At 39.7% G+C, this 20023-nt stretch overlaps 2 protein-coding genes across 3 annotated transcripts in view; one reads left to right on the forward strand and one right to left on the reverse strand.

Annotated features, from left to right (window-relative positions):
• LOC129379088 (gamma-aminobutyric acid receptor subunit gamma-3-like) overlaps positions 1-11411 on the forward strand; it is a 69846-nt gene extending 58435 nt beyond the window's left edge. The window contains exons 9-10 of the mRNA XM_055059670.1: positions 7521-7717; positions 10329-11411. Coding sequence (XP_054915645.1) covers positions 7521-7717; positions 10329-10610 — 479 coding nt within the window. The 3' untranslated portion in view covers positions 10611-11411. The remainder of the gene's footprint in view (positions 1-7520; positions 7718-10328) is intronic.
• Positions 1-20023, reverse strand: part of cfap221 (cilia and flagella associated protein 221) — a 91697-nt gene that overhangs the window by 13849 nt on the left and 57825 nt on the right. For both annotated transcript variants that reach the window (XR_008608138.1, XR_008608139.1), the window contains exon 28: positions 12578-12659. The gene's annotated coding sequence lies outside the window, so the exon portion shown is untranslated. The remainder of the gene's footprint in view (positions 1-12577; positions 12660-20023) is intronic.

Raw genomic sequence — 20023 nt, forward strand, 5'->3', positions numbered from 1 at the left:
CCCCAAACAAGCCAACGCAGCGCTGCCACTCACCGGGTACTCCTATGGCGGCAGAGCGCTTGGATAACATGGAAGTTAGAGGTTTCAGCTGTGGATGACTCCTATTAGACCTCAATCTCTGTACCTCATATGGATGTTGGCAGAGATTTGAACTCTGATGTTGGGAAGTAAAAGCGCCCGGAGGCAGGTTTCAAGAATCTGGGGCTTTACAGTGCAAAATAGACTGCAGCACTGGAATTAATAGGAGCTGGAGGTAACATCCATCATGCTCATCCAGGGTAATCACTGTGTTGCTCAACATCAACATGACTGCTCACCAAAAAGAACTTCATCCCAGGATTTATAGCACAAATGGATTTATTTTTATGCAGCCAGAATTTGATAATAGTTCAACAAAAAGTGAAGCTTTTTTTTTAAAAAAAAGTAGTGAGTTTGTCGTACTTTTTACACTTTTCTTCCAGAGGTTTGTGTTGCAGAGAATCGACTATGGATGAGCATTTCCACCAAAACCAAACAAGTCTGCAGACACGTCTGGGCAATCAAAATAAATGTCCAGTCATGCAGCGGTCTGTGGAGAGTAGCATCCTTACCCCTCGGTGATGACATTTACATTACACACACACATACCACCAAAGCCTGGAGCTGTCCCAGACATGCAAGGAATAATGGCTCCTTTAAAAAGGACTGCACAGCCACAGCCTCCATCCCCCTCCCCATGTACAGCCAACTCAGATTCTGCTCAGACTACCACATGTCACCGATGGGAACATTTTTAATGCAGAGGTCTGAGAAACCAAATTACTGTGGCCAACTGTGGCAGAAAAATGCCCCCAAAGCAGTCAAACAAAAGATCTATAACAGGGCAATTTTTAGAAAGCATGACCTTTGAAGGTTAAGGGTGTTTCCTGAGGTGGATAAGACCACATAGATTCTGCATACAAATTCACAGGCAGCTTCCACTAGAGAATAGTAGAAAGACTCAATGTAAAGTTATCTTTTACTGCAGTACAACACTTTCTCAAGATCCAGTCTGTAATTCAAGCACACTTACTGCTTTCAGCCTAATTATTATAAATAATCATTTTAGTCGTAAAACATCATTGCTCAAGAGCCGACGTCAAGCTGCTTCCCTTGACTAATGTTCAATAAAATGTCTGAGTTGCCGCTTCAGATGGAAAACCTCAGAGGTGAGAAAAAGCAGAAACCTCTGAAAGTTGTTTTAGATTTGGAGTTTGAGACCTTTACTCTCGATGAGGAACCTGAGTCCAGTTTAAATCTATAGATCACAAATCTGAAGCAACTGGATGATAACTTGATGCCAATATGGACCAAAGTCTATGAGGAATGTTTCTTTTTGAAGCTCTTTGGTTCTGAAGACAAGAAGTTCCCACTGTCAAGGCATAACCAACAAAGTAGTTGTGAGCGATAACAGCAGGGTTAGTGTCAGCAATAAAGTGTAAGAGAGGAAGATAATCATCAAATCAAACCTTTGATTCCTTCAGCAAAGTAGGTGAATGATGCGAATTAAAGACCTAAAAATACAGACTTTAACACTAAAGGCCAAGCAATGCTGAGAAATTAGAGAACACAAAGCCTCAGTGAGTAAATTAGTTTTACTACTGATTGTGTGATAAAAGATAGTCTCTATAGCAACTTGCATTTGAGAAGCATCTCTCCCACTAAGCCTGTCTACAGGTGTCAAATTCTATGTGGAAGGAAATAGTCGAGCCTTTTTGCGTCTCCAGAGGAAGCCGTGCAAAATCTGATAAAATGCCTCAAGCATCGGTTGTGACTAAAGACTGTAAGATTGGGAGGGAAAAGGGAATCTGTGGGGAGTTGGAAAGAAGTGAGCAGAGCAGAACTTTGTGGCCCTCTCATCTCAGCTTGAGGCTAGCAGCCTGAGGCTACAATAGCTGCTGCTAGCATGACACTTCTGAAAGTCTGGCTGAACCGCCAGCAGGATTTAAACCCATCACAATGGAGGTTTCTGACAAGGTGTGAGAATGTCTGATTCTTTTTCCCTGCTGGATAAATTATCATGGTTTTCTAACAGACTGAGAAAGCAATGGTAGATTGCTAAGAACTCATTATGGGATGGCAGCTTGATGACACTTTTCCAGGTTGCAACACTTTCTTTGTGAGCACTGTGTGGCTTGTTAATTTGAAACCACTTGTTTGGACGGTACCAGTGCTGTCATTACTGGCAGTCCACATAGAGGTAATCTTATTAAAAATCCAATTTATTGGATTTACCAGTACTTTGCATATGCAATAGTTGAAGACATACGGAAAGTATTTACCCCCTTCCAGATTTTTGTTTCAGAAATAAACGATGGGTCAATACAAAAAGCAGTTTTTAGATTATTTCATCCAACAAACCTGACTATAATGTGTTTTCCTCTACAGCTAACAGTTTGCTACCCACCTAGGTGGAAACTACTGCCTTTTTATTCTGCTAGTTTCTGAGAATTGGTCTTGTTACTATGCGTCAATCAGATCTAATGTGCACCTTTGACTAGACCACTCACTTTTTTAAGCCATGGACTTGCTAGTGTGCTTTTGGATAATGGTTCTGCTTATTAAAACCAAGTGTGCTTGAGCTTCAAGTCATTTTTCTTGTGAATTTTTGATAGAGAAAATTATTCAGGTCCTTCAGCAGAAAACCAACTTCAGATCGTCATAACAAATACTTTTAGTTTCACACCAGACATAACCAGGACTGCCATCTTTGGATTGGGGATGAGGCGTTGTTTTGTTGTTTTTTCAGATCTTTTAGCCTACTTTTTTGTTCACAAAGCTCCAATAAAAGATGTGAATCAGCCTGGGCGGATTTAGTAAAATTCAGGTCAGCTTTCCAAAAACTGTGATTCATCAATTACTTTTTCCCACTTGGAAGTAATAAAAAGTCTCATTAAAAATGCTGTTTTATATTCCAGATTTCATTGTGGGAGTAAAAAAGCAAAACAGATGAAATATGTGATGGGGGAACCTTTCTTCACAGCAGAATGGTGTTGCAGTCAGACAGGTGGTGGTTAGTATAAGACCTGGCTAAAACAAACCCTGGTTTCCAGCATTTTGTTGGCTCATCCATCCATCACAGCCTCTACCTTCTGCACACGTTGTGCCTTTTTTCCTCTGTTGCTCCCAACAGAGAAGAGTCATTATTCATACAGCGGAGGACTTGTCACCACAACATGGACATTTCTCATTTTAGGATATCTCCTAAAGCAGCTGATTCTATTGTTTTTCCTCTCAATTACAGAGACTGTGGCCACTTTTCATCAAGCAGAAAAATACTTTCCAGACACAAAAAAAGTAGAAAAGCAAACAATGGAAAGCATAAAGAAAACTCGAGACAAAACCAAATGGCTAAAAAATGGTTTGTCCAAGTCGCCTTTGACACAAAATGCTTGTTAAGGTCTCGTAGATTCTTGGCGGTAAAGTTGAAATAGTTCATCATGAGAGCTTCAGTGGAAGAAGTATTCACATCCACTTTTTCACTTCAAACCAAAGCTAAAAGGGGGGCAAAACTATGAAGTACTGGGAAATAATAACTTCTTAGAATACCAGTTTTAAGTCTTGCCCCACATTCCCAGTTGGATTTCTTTCTGAACTTTGACTAGACCTAAAGTTAAACTTTGGTCTCTTTTGGCCAAGAGTTCAGGTCTAACGTGGCAAACAAGATGTCCTAGATTTTATTTTGGGACATCAGTGTCAAGGGACCTTACCTACAAATGCACATCACACTTTAAAGCATATTTCCCTTTCAAACCATGTATTGTTATTCACAACTCTTCAAAAGTTGTGAATAAAAAAAGAAATTGCAATAAAACACCAGAAAGTTTAGTGCATAAACTGGCAAAATCTCAGAATTTATCATGCTTAAAACTCCTATATGGTTCTCCCCCCCCAAAAAAAAAGGTATACTTTGTATATACTAAACAAAGTTTGACTGAGATAAAAGATAAATAAATAAAAAAAGCATAGTTTAAGCAGTTCAGAGGAGCACTCTGACCATCATATATTACACGACTGAGAAAACAAATTACGCTTCAGGCAGTAAAGTGGCTCTTTGGTCAGAGGGTGCTCCTGCAGAGCCGTCAGACTGATTATGTGAATGGGACATGGTTTGTAGCCACAGCCGCTAAAGTGTGTACAAAACACACTTAATCAGATCAGATTGGAGTTGCCATTGGTTGCATTTTAACCTTAATCACCAGCACATTAATATGAAAACATCAGCATAATTACAACAAACAAGGTGCTTGTTGCAGAGGGTATCATGCTTGGTGCATTGCATTGCTTTTCCTGCTGTATAGATACGAATGCATCATAACTCCAGACCAAACACATACACTCACATTAGTATGATTTGTTTCCAAAACTCAGTCTGTGTAGATATTTCAACTATATAATGATAAATAGATGCTAAATTCATTCTGAGCCGATTATACACCAGCTTTAAAAGTTAAAAATGTATTTTCACAATATTTTCATGTTTTAGCTCCAGTTCTTGGATCCAGGAAACCTTCACATGTTTAACTGGTTTTAGCAAATCAAGGTTTAACTGCACTTGAAATAACATGCATATTAATTTCAATAACACCAACTGTTCTGGATTTTAATCCTACTTATGCTGTTGCCTCTGGCAGCCCTAACCAATAAATATTAGATTATTAAAGCTATACTAGCAACGTTGTACATTTCCAAATTAGTTTCTATTAATTTGAGAAATCTTCAAAAGTTGTGAATAAAAAACAAAAATAATCAATTGCACTAAGATGGATCAAATTGTAGCTTTAACACCATTTAAAAGATTTAAAAAACAACATTCTCCATGCTTTGACTTCAGCACAAAGTTATTCTAAAATAAAACATCATGTAGTTCTATCCACAAACATGCGTTTGTGAAAATTTGCGGTGTTTCGACCCGGCTCCTGGTTCCTGGTTCTCTTCTGCACTATTTATAGAACGTGTGCGGTCTGGACCCCCAGCTGTACACCTGGACACTAAACAAAGGTCAGCGTCTGGCATTCGAAACCAGTCGCATCATTTCACAACCTCCAGTTGAATTATTCCCCTACATTCACTGCAGGGACAGCAGGGCCTGTGGACTTTGGAGACACACAGTCGTTTGATTAAAAAACAGAGAACCTGTTCTTTCTTGTTGCTGGAATCAAAATGTTGTTGCATGCTTGCCTTTTGCAGCCAAATGCAACGCAGCTTTTCTCACTTCTATGTGTCAGCTCTTGTTTTGACCATAGACGCGAGAGTGTTTCATATCACTGGGTTGCTATGGTATCATGTAGTGGCAATTTCCACCGAATGAACCAAAGAAAACTTCTGACCCTGATTTTAAAAAGCAGACAGCCAGCAGGTAGTGAAGACATGTGAGGCCAAGTTTTGTTTCAGTGATGATTTTGCGGAGATCTGCAGTCGGATGTGAGATGATGAAGTATCTGAGAAGAGGGTTGTACATTTACCAGGTTGCTTACTTTAACATAATTAGTCAGGAGAGAGAGAGAGAGAAAAAAAAGACAAGTCTAGACGAACACTAGACGAGAAGAGGTGGCCTGAAATAGAAAGGAGCAACTTGTCTCTATGGAAACGAAAGGCAAAAACAGTGGCGCGCACACCACCATGAAAGACATGTAAGGGATGAGGGTGAAAGAGAGCAAGAGGAGAGATAGAGAGAGGGAGGGAGAGGGGAGACGTGGCAGGAAGACAATGAAGGGAGGGAAAGATTGAGCTTCCAAAAGTGATGAGTGTCACAGGAGGAAATATCGACGTTGTTCCTGTCGCTGCTTTTATTCCTCTTTGAAACAACTGATTTCTTTTCAAGCAACTCCCAAATACCACTGACCAGTAGTTACTGAAACACTGACTGTTTTTATCATTCAATATTGCAAGCAATAAATATCACTGTTTGTCAGAACTTTAAAGGTCAAGAGTATTGGCTATAGTGACATCTATTAAGATTTCAACACTAAAAGGTATATTTAGAAAAAAATGTTTCACAAAAAACTTAATTTTAGCCTTTCAGTTCAAAAAGTAAAACTCTGTCTCACAACCAATGAAAACCAACATTCAGTTCCTCAGAAAGTAGGTAATATAAAACTAAAATGATTTTAAATGCGTGGGAATTAGCCTGCCAAAAAGCATGTCCATGCACTGTGCAGTATGTCAAATCTCCAGCATTAAAGGTTTATTATTCCTAAACTTTGTCGATGTTTAGCTCTGCTAAATATTCTAAACCCAAACAACCTGACGAACTGACCAAGTTGATGAAAGAACAAAAAGACCAAATGAGTGTTTGGATCAACTCTTGTTGCAGCTAAAAAAGATACAAGGAATCAAATTTAGAAAGCATCATCTGATCAGGCTAACAAATCAATTTCACCAAAAAGGGAAAATCCAAGAGCAGGAATGAGGCCAAGCAGAGCAGCACCAGCACATACGGAGCAGCTGAACAACTTAAATTCACCTACTTGTATAATTTTGACTGTAAAATTGAACAAGTCCATCAAGCAGAGACAGAGAGGATCTTTTCTGTTTAAGGTGAAGAATCCTGACATCTTTTGTAACTATTAGTATCTAGTTTTTGATCAAAGCAAAGGAGATTTTTTTCCCCTCATCTCAGTTTAATGGAGACAAATAAAATACTGTGATGTGAGTCCATGCTGTGGTTTGACACCCTCCCAAACTGATTATCCTGGTAATTGTCCAGGCGTACAGGGCCAGCATGCTCGCTAAGCAGAACCAGCACCTTTTGAGGCTCTTCTCAGAAAAATGATGAGGCCGTTTCAGGATTTGGTTCTATTGTGATGTTGCCCAGCTGACTATCTGTCTCACTTTGATTGTTGATTTAAGCATTGTTGGAAAAAACAACCACAGATCAATCTGAAAATCACCAAGAAAAAATGGAGGAATTAAGTTTATCTTTTAAAAACGTATTTAAAAATACTTTCTTTGCATATTTTTTTCATAGTAATTGATGGTAGCAAATGTGGAGCTGGTGATTTATTTATTTATATTTTTTTATTAATATGTTTTCCTAATCTCATAATTCCCAGAGTGGGATTATAATACAGCAATAAATGTAAAAAGAATTGGAAGATGTTTCTGGATCTCGGCTGCTCCACTGAGACGCGACATCCCATCTGATGAGATTAATTCGGCTGTGGAAACATCTGCCCAGAATATACATTATTAATAGTGATTAACATCTTTCCTCACGTTACTTAATCTGACATCATATGCAGCTGGCATAATTACTCATGAACTTTTCCACATTACAACCACACACATTTGAATCTTTTTATTTTAATAGGCCATCACAAATTAGTGCATAATGATTGAAAAAAGGAGTTTTTTTTTTTTTTTTTTTGTAAAAAGTTCCTGCTTAAGACTTTAGTAGAATGTTGGCAACATAGTCGGACAAAGGGTATCAACACTTTTACAAAGTATCATATTTCACCTCATAGCTGCTGAGTAAAGGTTGTGCATTTGCTTCTTTGCAGGCATCACTACAGTGCTGACCATGACCACCCTGAGCACAGTGGCCAGAAACTCCCTACCCAGAGTGTCCTACGTGACGGCCATGGACCTGTTCGTCACCGTCTGCTTCCTGTTCGTCTTTGCCGCCATGATTGAGTATGCAATGCTCAATTATTACTCCTACAGTATACGCAGACCGCCTCCCAAGATGCAGCGAATGGTAAGTCTGTGTTGTACAATGATACTTTCTGATATCTGTTACAAGCAGGGCTCTTTGTGCAGAGCCAAATCAGCTTTTGAAGCATGCATCAGTGCCTCTCATTTAAATATCCCTGTAATGTTTCAAATGGTGACATTACTAAACTAGTCTGACTGATGCTCTTATCTGCTGTTGCCTTGTCAATCACCAGACCTCAAAGGAAAACAAGATGTCCACCAACAGACACTAAGCAGCTACAAAGGGGCAAAAAAAAGGCAACAGAAGAGGGGAACTAAAGGGAAACTACTGGAAACAGTATCAAAAACACAAAGAAACCGACTACAGAGAGAAACAGAGTGCAGACATAACAACCCCGAACCATATTGTGTGCCTGCGTGGGGGGAAAGGGAAGTCTCTGGAATTTTAATGAAGATAATTAACATGACAAACAGTACGGACTTTAATCAAATATCTCAAAACATTGCTTTCATGGCTGCCATAGCAACTTGCTAGGGCGCTTAGGACTCTAAGACATCTGTGTGATCATCCATAGTGTGTATCAAATGCTGCTAAACATCAGAACAGAAGAAGGGGAGAAACTTCACCAACATGCAGTCGAAGCTCAATATTTAAATACTATAAAAAGACAACCTTTAATTTCCTTTATTTTCTCTGACATTGAATCTGAAACTAAACTAAAGAGTGAACGTCTGGTTCCCTTCCCATGTGATCTACCATTTGTAGCAGCACCATCCATCATCTATGAACAACCATTTGAGGCTGCAAAAATTGCTCCTGAGCCCTTGCTAATAATGTCTTCTGCTAGACATCACTCTTTCAAAAACGAATATCGATTCCATCTATATGATGCGCCAGATCACTTCCCAGGAATCTGACACGTCTTTATGAACACCTGTGCTCAGTTAAAAACCATTTCCTCTCCAGTCTTCGCCCCTCATGCCGTGCGTGGGCGTCCTCCAAGGCTGTACCTGCCGCGAGTGCCTTAATGTCGGCGGCACAAACGCACTAGAATTGAGTCAGCCGCCGCTGCCGCTGCTGTCATCTCTCCCTCTCTCCAGATCTGCTCCCTATTCATTATTTCCTCCTTGTGTGGAGGAGTTCTGCTCAATGTGTCTCAGGGCCAAAACCACTGTCAGCTTGGACCAAACAATTAAGTTGCCTTTTATTCAGCCACCCTCTTCTGGGTTTTGGCCGATCCTGCATTGGGAAGCTGTGTGTTCCCACCTCATCCCCCTCATGGGCATCCTTTCAGTGCCCACTCAATCAATTCTCCATCGCATGCCACTCATCCCTGACTGGAGAAGGAAAGGGTTTTAAAATGCATCTGAAGTCCCACCTCATAGTTCCTGTTCTAAACCTTTTAACTACAGTCAGTGCAGGTTTTATAAAGCAGCAATTTGACTTTTGATTTTCTGGTTCTACTCCAATTTGAACTTCTCAAAAGAAACCTTTGAATATAAAATTTTATTTCTGTTATAGATCAGTTTTATTTATGTTTTTTTATCATCTAAACAAGAATATTTGTCTATTTGGTGCATTGATTGCATAAAATCTTGTGTCAAGGATTTGTTTTCATAAACTTAGTTCATTTGTCCACAAACTTCAGGCTATAATACAACAAAAATGTTCAAATGCAGCTCAGAGAGTAAAGGTTGGATTCTAGATTCATTGCTCACAGGAGTTTGTCAAACGTTTATTTCAATTCATTGTGATCCTTATGGTTAGTGGCAAAAGCTGCAATTATTAAAGACTGGTGAGAAACTATTTAATGCAGAAAGCATGTCCTTGTACTGTAAAGAGTGAATTAGTTTGGGTGTTTACTTTGCAGCAGTGGAGGCCTTGAGCTGAGCTCTGATGTTCAGTCTAGTGTTTCACTTGTTCATCTGGCTCTCTGGGGTTCAGGTCAGGCTACACTGCTGGTCAATCAAGCACAGTAACACCGTTAGTATTAAAGCAGGGGGGTTTTTTTTGTGTGTGGGCAGGTGACGAGTCCTGCTGGGAAATAAAAAGCAACACCTCCACAAAACTTGTCACCAGAAGAAAGCATTAAGCTCTCCAACGCTTCCTGGTTGATGGCTGTGGATTTGATTAAACACAGTGAACCACTAGGAACTTGATTTACAGCTATTTCTCCGTAGTTCAATGAAGTCGAGTTGAGAATCATCTGTTTGGCAGCTGTGTAAAAGCTAATGCTTTTAAAAGGCGATATGTTTAAAAGAATTTCGCAATCATTTTGTCCAAGCTTGTCTTAATTAGTTGCAGATGTACAGATTGTTACAGCAAACAATTGACTGTTTTATTTTAAACTGTTCAAGAAATTTGGTTTCAGAAAAAAAAAAACACTATTTGTAATGAGATTGTTGCAAAATTGATTGTAGAAGGTAAAAAATATAAAAATTATTTAATTTTTAGATTGTTTTTCCATCTTTGACCATTAAAATATAACTGAGCTAAATCAAGGTTAGTAAATTTGACAGTTTCACCAACTCGTACTTTAAAAGGATCCTTTAATATTCAATTAAGTCCAGCTCTAATACAACGCGAGTTACTCATCTTGTGAATGGATTCTTAGAAGTGACACTATTTGAATTTTTCTCACTCTGTACTGCAGGCCTACTCATCCTTCAACATTGGTCGCACCCCTCGAGCCATGATGCCAATGGGCAACTCCTTGTTCTGGCACGACTATGATGACAACTGCCTGTACGAGTGCCTGGACGGCAAAGACTGCAAGAGCTTTTTCTGCTGCTTCGAAGAGTGTAAAGAAGGCGGCTGGAGGAAAGGACGGATCCACCTCAACATCCAGGAGCTGGATTCCTATTCCCGGGTGTTTTTCCCCACCTCCTTCTTGCTTTTTAACATAGTCTACTGGGTCAGCTACCTCTACCTCTAGTCTGATCGGGCGGCCATCTTTGGACCCTGCTGGAACAGCTCTCATCATTCCCCACCGAGACTGGAGACGTGAGGTCTCAACCAGGTTGTGGAGGAAATCAGCTGGATCTTTATTATGGGAAGTTTTTACAGACACGCTTCTTCAAGGGTAATATTTTGATGGCCAGGATTTTTAAAAAGTGGCTTTACTTCTCTGTCAGGACGGAAAGACAGATTTTATAACTCTGAGGAAACCAAACTGTGACTAGAGAGAAGTTCGGGGACAGGGTTGCAAAGCTGAATCTTGGACATCGAGATAGCCAAGCACCCATAGTGCCTTCTCTGGAAAGGGTGCAGCAACAAAGTATGCGGCTTCAGAGTTCATTTTTCTTTTTCATCCCATAAGTCACAAGGCCGCATGCTGAGCTGTCCATCTACTGACGAAACCAACCTGGATCTCAGTTTTTCACAAATGGACATGTTCAAAGTTGTTGCTTTTATTTTGTAGCAGCTTAGTTTTAGTTCTATACTAGAATTAGTTCTTTTCCTCTTTTCTCATCAAGTTGGACATGAGTTTACAGCAACGCCAACACATCAGTTAGCTGTTTAATACGAGTCAGCAGCCTGTTGGTGCTGATGTTTTATGACCACGGGACGCAGTTTACAACATTCTTACGCAACAAATGTAAACCAACCAAACTAAACTTACAAATCCCAGCCTTGGGCGTATTATGTATGTTTAAATACACAAATAAGCTTAGCTATAGGAGTGCTTTCATTCAGAGCAGATATTTAGTTTCTCTATTAAATATGCTTATTTGGATTTTTTTTACTGTCATTTTTAATTTCACAGTCTCTTTGTAAATGAAAAGTTTGACATTTTGGGAGATTTTTGTTTGTCAGCTGTGATCTGGAGTGTGGCTAGAAATATAACAGCTCAACTTCTACATTTCTGTGTGTTTTGTTATGGATTTAGCTCTACTCCTGAAAGTAATCTTCATTTCAACACTTTACACACTCCAGAAATTCACAAATAAGATAAATTACTAGATTAGGAAAACCTTTCATCTACAAAAGACAATCAGAGAATCTGGTAATTTATTATAATATCGATCACATAACTTTTTGTTTCTTCTAGTATTTTGCATAATTACAGTGACACATTATGAGTAAAGGTATTTTTTCTGTGCAATGGTTGTGAACTTCAATGTTTAGAACGAAGGTGAAGCAAATATTATTTACTACGTTTTATGGGAACTGTGTGCCAAGTGAACTGTGATTAAACTTGAACTTTTAAAGAAAAGTATTAGGCTACTTACTACCAATTGGACCAAGGTGTAGACATTAGATTTAGTAACGAGCTCTGACTGAGCCTGACCATTAGCAACCCTTTTAGCTGAACCGTACCATGGGGATTATTGGTCAGAACGCTGTGAAGTAAAATTGGAAAAAATGTAGTGGTCTTTAGCACCAGCTGAGATGAACTTTAAAACAATTAATACCTATTTGATTTGCCAAAAAATCTGTGCCTAGAAAAGTGATTTCTTCAGTTTATGCTTCTTATACTTTTGTTTTAGATTTGGCTAAATAACTATCTAAATAGAACCTATTTTGCAACATTAAGTTGGGCCACCAATTATTTTCCTACCTAAAGATATGAAAGAACAGAGAAGATAGTTGATATTTATTCATCGAGAAGGGATTAATAAACTATTTAGATGAGTTAAGATCTTGTAGAACCGGGATAATGTCTAAAGCCCTGCAGGCTTTCCTTGCCTCAGGTAAAGTCAGCATCTGTGATCTAATAATATGAGAGAATCTGACAGAAATTGAGTTTTAAGGTCAAACTACTTAACCCAAAAGGAAAAGACGATCCACCAAATGGTTGTTATATTTCTTGGGATAATTGCTCTGCCTGACAAAACCAAGATGGAACGTCCTAAAAGCTGTGCCTCTCGTTACATAGTAACAATAAAAAACACAACCTACCCTTAAACATGTTGGTGGAAGTATGAAGGTCTTGGGTTGTTCTGCTGCTCCAGGAACCATGGACTCCGATCCCCTCCAGAACCTTCACAGAAGAATGCAGAAACATCAATTCAGAACCTCAGACTTAAGCACATTTAGCTTCATCAAAAATAAAAGTGAAATTATTTTTGCATTACTGAGTCCAAAATTTCTTCACAGTAATGTAAAACACTCCCAAATATTTTATGTTCGTTATTACTGGCCTTTTGGTTTGAAAATGGTTCCATTATGAAGGAGTTGAAAGACAATGGCTAGCAGCAAGAATTAGATTTTAAACCCCCGAAATAAAAACAACACATCAGTTTTTTTCATGGGTTCACTGAGATAGTAGCACGTCTGGTAATTAACGCTTTCTGATGGTGCCATTTGCTGCCCAGCAACTTCCTCAGCCAGAAACAACACAGAAGTAGCTTTGTGTAAAGGTTGCATGCACTGGATGCCTTTCTCAAGTAAATAAAATTAGCAAGGAATGAAGAAACAAATGCATGACAACCAAATCTGATTCCTGGTGCTGAAAATAGAAGCTCGTAGTAAAAATCTGGATGCTTAGTCAATATAAAAATCCGGTTCTGTGTATGTACCAATGTATTAAGTAAGCAAGATTTAACCACAGTATACCTATTGACGCCTCCATCCAGCAGGATCAAACAAAGCTCCATTTAAAAAAGTAAGTTACTGGACTCCTATTTCCATCAATGACCTTACACCAAAAAATATCCAACAACCATCTTATAAAAATCACCAAAATCTCAGGAATGTTTTCAAAATCCTTCTTGAATCTGTCCCACAAATGATGAACCAGTTCAATCCATACTGATAGGGTGTACCTAATAAAGTGGCCAGTGGCTGTAGGTGTCTAATATTGCCCATGTGTGACACAAGAGACCCTCAGAGGTGGTGATGGCTTTGACAAATGTCACTCTTAGACGCCGCAAGAATGAGAATGACTTTATGTAACTTAACCTTTGCCACCGAAATATTACACTGGTTTTCTTCTCTAAACCTCGGCAGCAACACAGATCTCCCCGACAAAATGTCAAACTATTTATTTAAAAAAAAACATAAGCTGCCATCACGCCTGCAAACCGTGGAAAATGGCTTTGAAGGATGATGAGAGTCGTCATCCTAACACAAATGCAAACATGGGAGACCCTGTTTGCTAGCCAAGTTCACCAATTTGAGATGATTCGCTTCTATATGTTGTGATGCTCCACGTTCACCTGGTGCACAGCACAGAGCTGGAAATGGATGCTACAGCATGTTTGCTGATGGCTCTTGATGGAGTCTCTCCGTTCCCTCCTCAAACAAATAAAACCCGGCGCCATGTTTGTGTTCGGACCCAAACGTTCAGGCAAAACCTTTTTGGTTTTGTTAGCTGTTTTACGTTGTTTCTTGCGGTTCTTTGGCTTCCTACAACAACCGGTCCCTCTTTTCTGTCCTCCTCCCTACACCAACACACTTTCACTGGTATTTGAAGCTTTTTGTGAGACGTATCTAATTAATGTTTCTATTTTCATACAGTTATGGAATGTATGTTAGGCCAGTAGCAAGGCTGGAGTCGGTCTGGTTACAGTTCAGTCAGTTCGTGCTGCGTAAATTAGTTTATTTTTAGTGGGCTTATATATTCATAAAGCCTCCATACCCATTTGTGTCCTATCCAGAGACTTGTAATGGAAAATAAACCCGTTTTGAGAGTTGCTAGATGAACAGCAGAGGGGCTGTTACACTGTGGGCTGTTACTATTATGCTGATTTACAGATTAACTCATGAGACAGTGGCATTTCATTAGTATTCAGCAAATTCATCTCCTCAGAACTGACTGAACTTACCAGAGCTTGGCCAACACCGCAGTAAACTCTCCTCACCTCTGGTATTTCTACTACACTTTATAAGTGTCTTAGTCTGTTGAGATACTTCAATAAAACAAAAGAAATCACTATTTTCTACGTCTCAATGAACATCACCTTGTCTGTATCAAGCGACAGGAACCTGTGTTTGTAAAAGCTCTGTGGAGTCTGAGCGCTAATCCAAGATCAGCCCCAGAGAGCTTAATGAAGTCGCTGGAGCGGCCGCCTTTTCCACCAGACCTCGTCACCCCCATTAAGGTCTGCTGGTGTCAGAGCAGCAGTCGGTCCCATCGAGGTGGCAGAAAATCACGTATTACCGTTTTTTTTCACCCTCCCACAAAGTAATTTGCTCGTGATCGTCAGGGAGACCACAGCAGGGCGGGGCAGAGAGCTAAACGAGCCACACTGGTCTTGGATCAGCTCTCCCAGAGGAAGCTTTTATGAAAATAGGATCTTGGGTGAAATTAAGCATCTTTTCTATTGTGTAGTATCTTGCTTATACAAATAAATAATGTTTTGGTCAAGTGCGACAGTGGAGTGTTTTTGTCTAAAAATGAAACCTTGAGAGAAAAGTTTGAGTTCAGAAAGACATCTAGTTTTACAGCTGATTCTGATTTTCACTTGTTGAATCCACATCTCTAATTATCTGTTCACACACAAACTTGCATGATAAGATAATAGATTCTATACAAAATCAACAGCAGCAAAAATCATATGGTTTACTTTCAATGTTTTCCCAACCAAGTTCTGTTTTTGGGGCGTCTTCTGGTTTTCCTGTGTATTTATGCTTAGTGTGAATATTTTCATACACTGGAAATAAGATAAAATTAACTCTTTACCAAGATATAGGAGCTTGTTTTAAGTCATTAATTCCTTAATGTTGATGCAAAAGTACTTAAACTGACTTGTTACAGTGAAATAATCTGCCAATGGAACAAGTAGTTTTACATCAATATTATTGATTTGAAATAATATAAACTAGATCAAAATTATTCAGAGTGTTATCCTTAACATCTGGCAATACTCATGGTAACTATTGATAACAGTGTCTTTCCATTGACCTCTGGGCCGTTGAAAGGTCATCATGTTTGCTTCTGTTGTCTAAAAGTATCACTAATCCAATGTTCTGCTGGAAAAGTTCAATTAATCCATCCACAATAAATACAGTGATTTACAACCGTCCTCTGGCTGTCTGTCTGCCTAATAACAATGACGCGACTAATATCCAGTGACAGACGCATGAGCACATCGTTGCTTTCACCTCACTTTAGTGACCTAGTTTTCCCCAACAGCAAGCAGACAGAGAGAGGGGGAGAAAGGAGAGGAGTTGCGGGGTGGATGTGAAGGCAGTGGAGCTTCCTTGGCACCGGAGGAAACTGCTGCTGCTGCTGCTGCCACCTACGCAGAGCAGGCAAGCAGCCGATGAAGGCGTTTGATATGGAGGGGAAGCCACTGTGCTGCAGAAACCGAGGTTTTAATTCCTGCTGTAGGGAGCTGCGTCTGATAAACCTGGAGGGACTCGAATTATGGAAACATGGCTGGCTTACAGCATGTTGCTGGCGCAGTGACTCCCTTTATGAATGCAGGACTTAAAGACAATATGGTGAGAACAGATTTTGGACTTTTCACAACTAAATCTCTGGAATAGGGGTTATAATAAGAGTTTTATACATCAAGTTTCACCTCATATAATTTTCATAAGTCATTTAGATAAATAGTTCCTCTAAGATCACCTTGTGTGACTTTCAAATAATTTGCATTGCAAATCGCTTCTTGATCACCTTCCAACCACACAGATGTGATCATCTTTCAAAAATCCTCACTGCATCATTAGCTTTTAAAGTACTAAGCAAAACTAGAGTAGAAACAAAAATATTTTGCATCATTTTCCTGTCAGAACCAGCAGATCCACTAACAAGATCACATTGCAGAGACATTCTGGTTTGAATGTCTGGTGCCTTTCAGTCAGACTTTGTCTTACAGTTTGCAAACAAAACAGGTTTCCCTCTGTCTCCTCTTAGTATCGAGGTCAGAAATATCAGGTTTTATTATCGCAGATCGTCTGCTCTCAGACACATCGCCTACAGACTTTGCTTTTTTTGTTTTCTTCTCTACAGACTTTCATTTTCTCTCAGTTCAGCACCAAATAAGACACATAATTGCTTTGCATGCCAATTTGAAAAGTTGTTCCAAAGATACGGTAGATTTTATTGATTTTTCTGCCTAGAAATAATGTTGACTCTAAACCCTGATGGGGAAACAACATGCACAATATCTATATTTAGAACAACCTGCTGCTTCATTTGAGTCCAATTTCAAAATGAAAACTGTTAAAACACTGCAAGTTATCAAGATTTAGGGTTCCACTAATATTCATTTCATTTTTATGTGAGCATTCTAGCGTTTTGGATCAGACATCTTGAAAATAATTAACATGACGGCATCAGGAATGTTTTCACTCACTGGACTGACGGATCTGTCCTGGTCTACTTCCTGTGACTCATTTTCTCCGTCTGATACTAAAATAGACTTTGGAGGGGGAAAAAAAAGAGAAAAACATCAAAGATGGATTGTTTGGGTGGCAAACGCCAGGAGGTTTCACCAGAATAAAGCGACTTTTAGCTGAGCGGCAAGTATTTAATCGTTAATAGAGGCCAAGCGGGAAAGTTGTCACTGAGAATTAACATTAGTTCCATCCAAAGCCCAGTTCAATGCAGTCATGTAGATAAAGAGGCTGTTGTGCGATCTGATATTAGAGGCGTTTAAAAATGAAAATGTAATGCGCCTCTTTCGTTACATCTGCAAAATGGGAGCTGGGCCGCGTTTTCATGAATGGACACTCCAGGGAAATCTGTCCACTGGCCAACTTTGTGTGATTTTAGGCCAACGGTAGAAATGTTTACGAGACAACAGAGGTAAAGAAAAAGCCCCAGCGGCTTATTCAGAGTCTGAATCTCACAACGCGCTGAAGACGTCATTAAAGTCAATCTTGTCTCAGTGGCCACAGAAACAAAAGGGACCTCAGGGAAATCAGACTGAAATGAGCTTTTTGTCTGACATTTGCATATACAGGAAAGGCCTGGCACTTTTTTCTTTTGATCAATCATTTAAAACTGGAATATTTACCCAAATCACCTTGTCAACATTTACTTCATCTAAAATGTTTAGGCAAAACAGGAATCTGGAAGGAAACAAACACTGTTTCTCTGAAGGAGAAACCAAAGTCATCTGGATTCATAACTCCTGTGAAAACCAGAGCAGCATTAGGATTCATCCGCCACCGCAGCATGGTTGGAGTCCAATATTTACTTTCCTATTAAGGGGGAAATATCCGCCATCCTTCAGCTGCTGATGGCGCCGCTATGTTCACCAGCTGGTTTCTGTCGGCATCTGGCTGTTTGGTGGACATGCAGAGAGGATTTTAATGTTTTTAATGAATATGGATGCTGCTTTCAGCACCACGCCGATAAAGAGGGGGCCAAACAATTTGGCTTCTGAGGCACAAGGAGGAATTTAAACCAGGGCTGTATGGCCATCTCAAACACACACAGACTAATCACTGGATAATAAAACATTTCAAATCACATCTCTGGCTCTTCTTCTTCAGCCCAAATCCACTGAAATCTAAACTTTAAGTCGGAACTACATTGGAAACCTAAAGGTACTGCAAGGTTGCTGCTGGTTTTCTCCAACTACATTCATACTTTAATATTTTAAGTATCCAAATGAATACAAAACGTTAGAACCTTGTAAATGAGACGGTCTGACCTTTACCTATTAAAACATGGCTAACAGATTTCCTCTGCTTCCTGTCGGCTCTGAAAACATTCCTCTGCTGCAGCTTGTGCTCAGTTCTGTTTATCTGTCAGGATTTTGTGCTTCACTGCACCAGCAAATTATATGTAGAAAATATATGAGGCAGCAGCCCTGACCTGATAGGGCTGCGGTCACTAGTGTTGGCAAACGTTATCGCTGAGGAGTGCAGTTAACACACTAGTGCAGTTTTAGATTCATACAGTTTGAAAAACTTTGTTGAAAATAACTGAGTTTCCATGAAGCAAATTAATTTTCATAATTCCAATCCCCTCAATTTTAAGGTCAATGGAAGTGAAACAACTGAAGTAAACCTTCTTAAAGTTGATAAGATTGTAATTTTAAATTTTACTTGAGCTATTTAAGACAAATCAAATATTTTTAAATATTGCTGTCCATCCCATGAATTTCAAAACTGAAATTCAAGAACCAAATAACTTTAAAAACCTCAGATGTGATAATCAAATTGGTTATTCTCAAAATCAGCAGTGCAATGTGAATAATTGTAACAAATTAAGCAAAATATCAATTGTACTGGTATCAAACTGGGCCCGTTTTGCTTAAACAAACAGAACCAGTAACTCAGCAGCTGTCAAGTTTAACTGCAGCCAATAAAGTCAGAGCAAATTGTTTCCTCATTTTCCTTTGAAGTGCAGCCAGTGTTTTTCTCTTTAAAGTGTGTGTTGGCACATCCTCAGTTTGATTATTTGCAGAAAACAGCAGCTCAGGGGGTCTCCACTGACCAGCGAAGTCATTACAGCCGAGCCATAAAAGAAATGAGGAAGACTCGTCCAAACATCTGCGACAGCTTTGTTAGCCTTTCTGGATCCTGCGAGGGAGAAAATGAGTGGAAGTCATCACGCGCACCAGCTGCCGCCGCCGCCGCCGCCATCGCCCTTCTCCTCATTCCAACACAACTGATTGTGATTTAAACTGTTCGGGATGCAAGTGACACAATTTATAGGGTAATAACGCGCTCAAGTGTTTCCCAAAAGTCAGGATTAAAAAAGCTTCCCTGCTGGCTGTCCACAAGAAGGATTAAAAAGCATCACACTGAAAAGAAAACTGATTAGTGCCCTACTTTAGCGGAAAGTTTTAGCCACATTTTCAGTAAAAGGTAGGGCAAACCTTGGAAAAGAAAAGTTCACATATAGCTCCAGTGAGGTAAAAAGAATAAAAACTCGCTCCATGACCTCTGCCACTCATCATCCATGGTTTCTGCTACGCTCTCACAGAAAAACGGCTTTAGAAATATGATGTACCCAGTCGGGTATAATGCCGGTTTACCTCCGGCGCCGAGGTCGTGGGTTGTTCTGTTCTCAATTCGAACAGAGAGCTGCTGGAAGACCAGATCGTGTTGCATTCGGGAGAGGATGAGCACGGCACAATGATGGAGAATCTGGGGCAGCAGAAGCTAGAAGGTGGTCAGCCTGAAACGTATCTGGAATATTTTATTTCTGACTTAATAAAAAGGGCAGTTTAATTCTGTTTGTCAGAGTTTTAAATGCACTAACTGGGAAAACTGACTGTGAAACACCTCAACAGAAACACCTTCAGCCATCCACAAAAAGCTCATTCAGTGGAAGATGAGGTGTGTGTGGAACGCAGCGCACATTCTGCACTCTTATTTATTCCCAGTTGTACCAACTTGGCAAAGATTACGCTCAATAGGATAAAGACAAAAATCACTGGACAGGAAACTGAAAGGTCACCAGGGATTTCCTGCTGCCGCTATCAGAGGTTTAAT

This window comes from Poeciliopsis prolifica, unplaced genomic scaffold, assembly GCF_027474105.1.
Source record: "Poeciliopsis prolifica strain line A6 unplaced genomic scaffold, Auburn_PproV2 SCAFFOLD055, whole genome shotgun sequence".
NCBI lineage: Eukaryota > Metazoa > Chordata > Actinopteri > Cyprinodontiformes > Poeciliidae > Poeciliopsis > Poeciliopsis prolifica.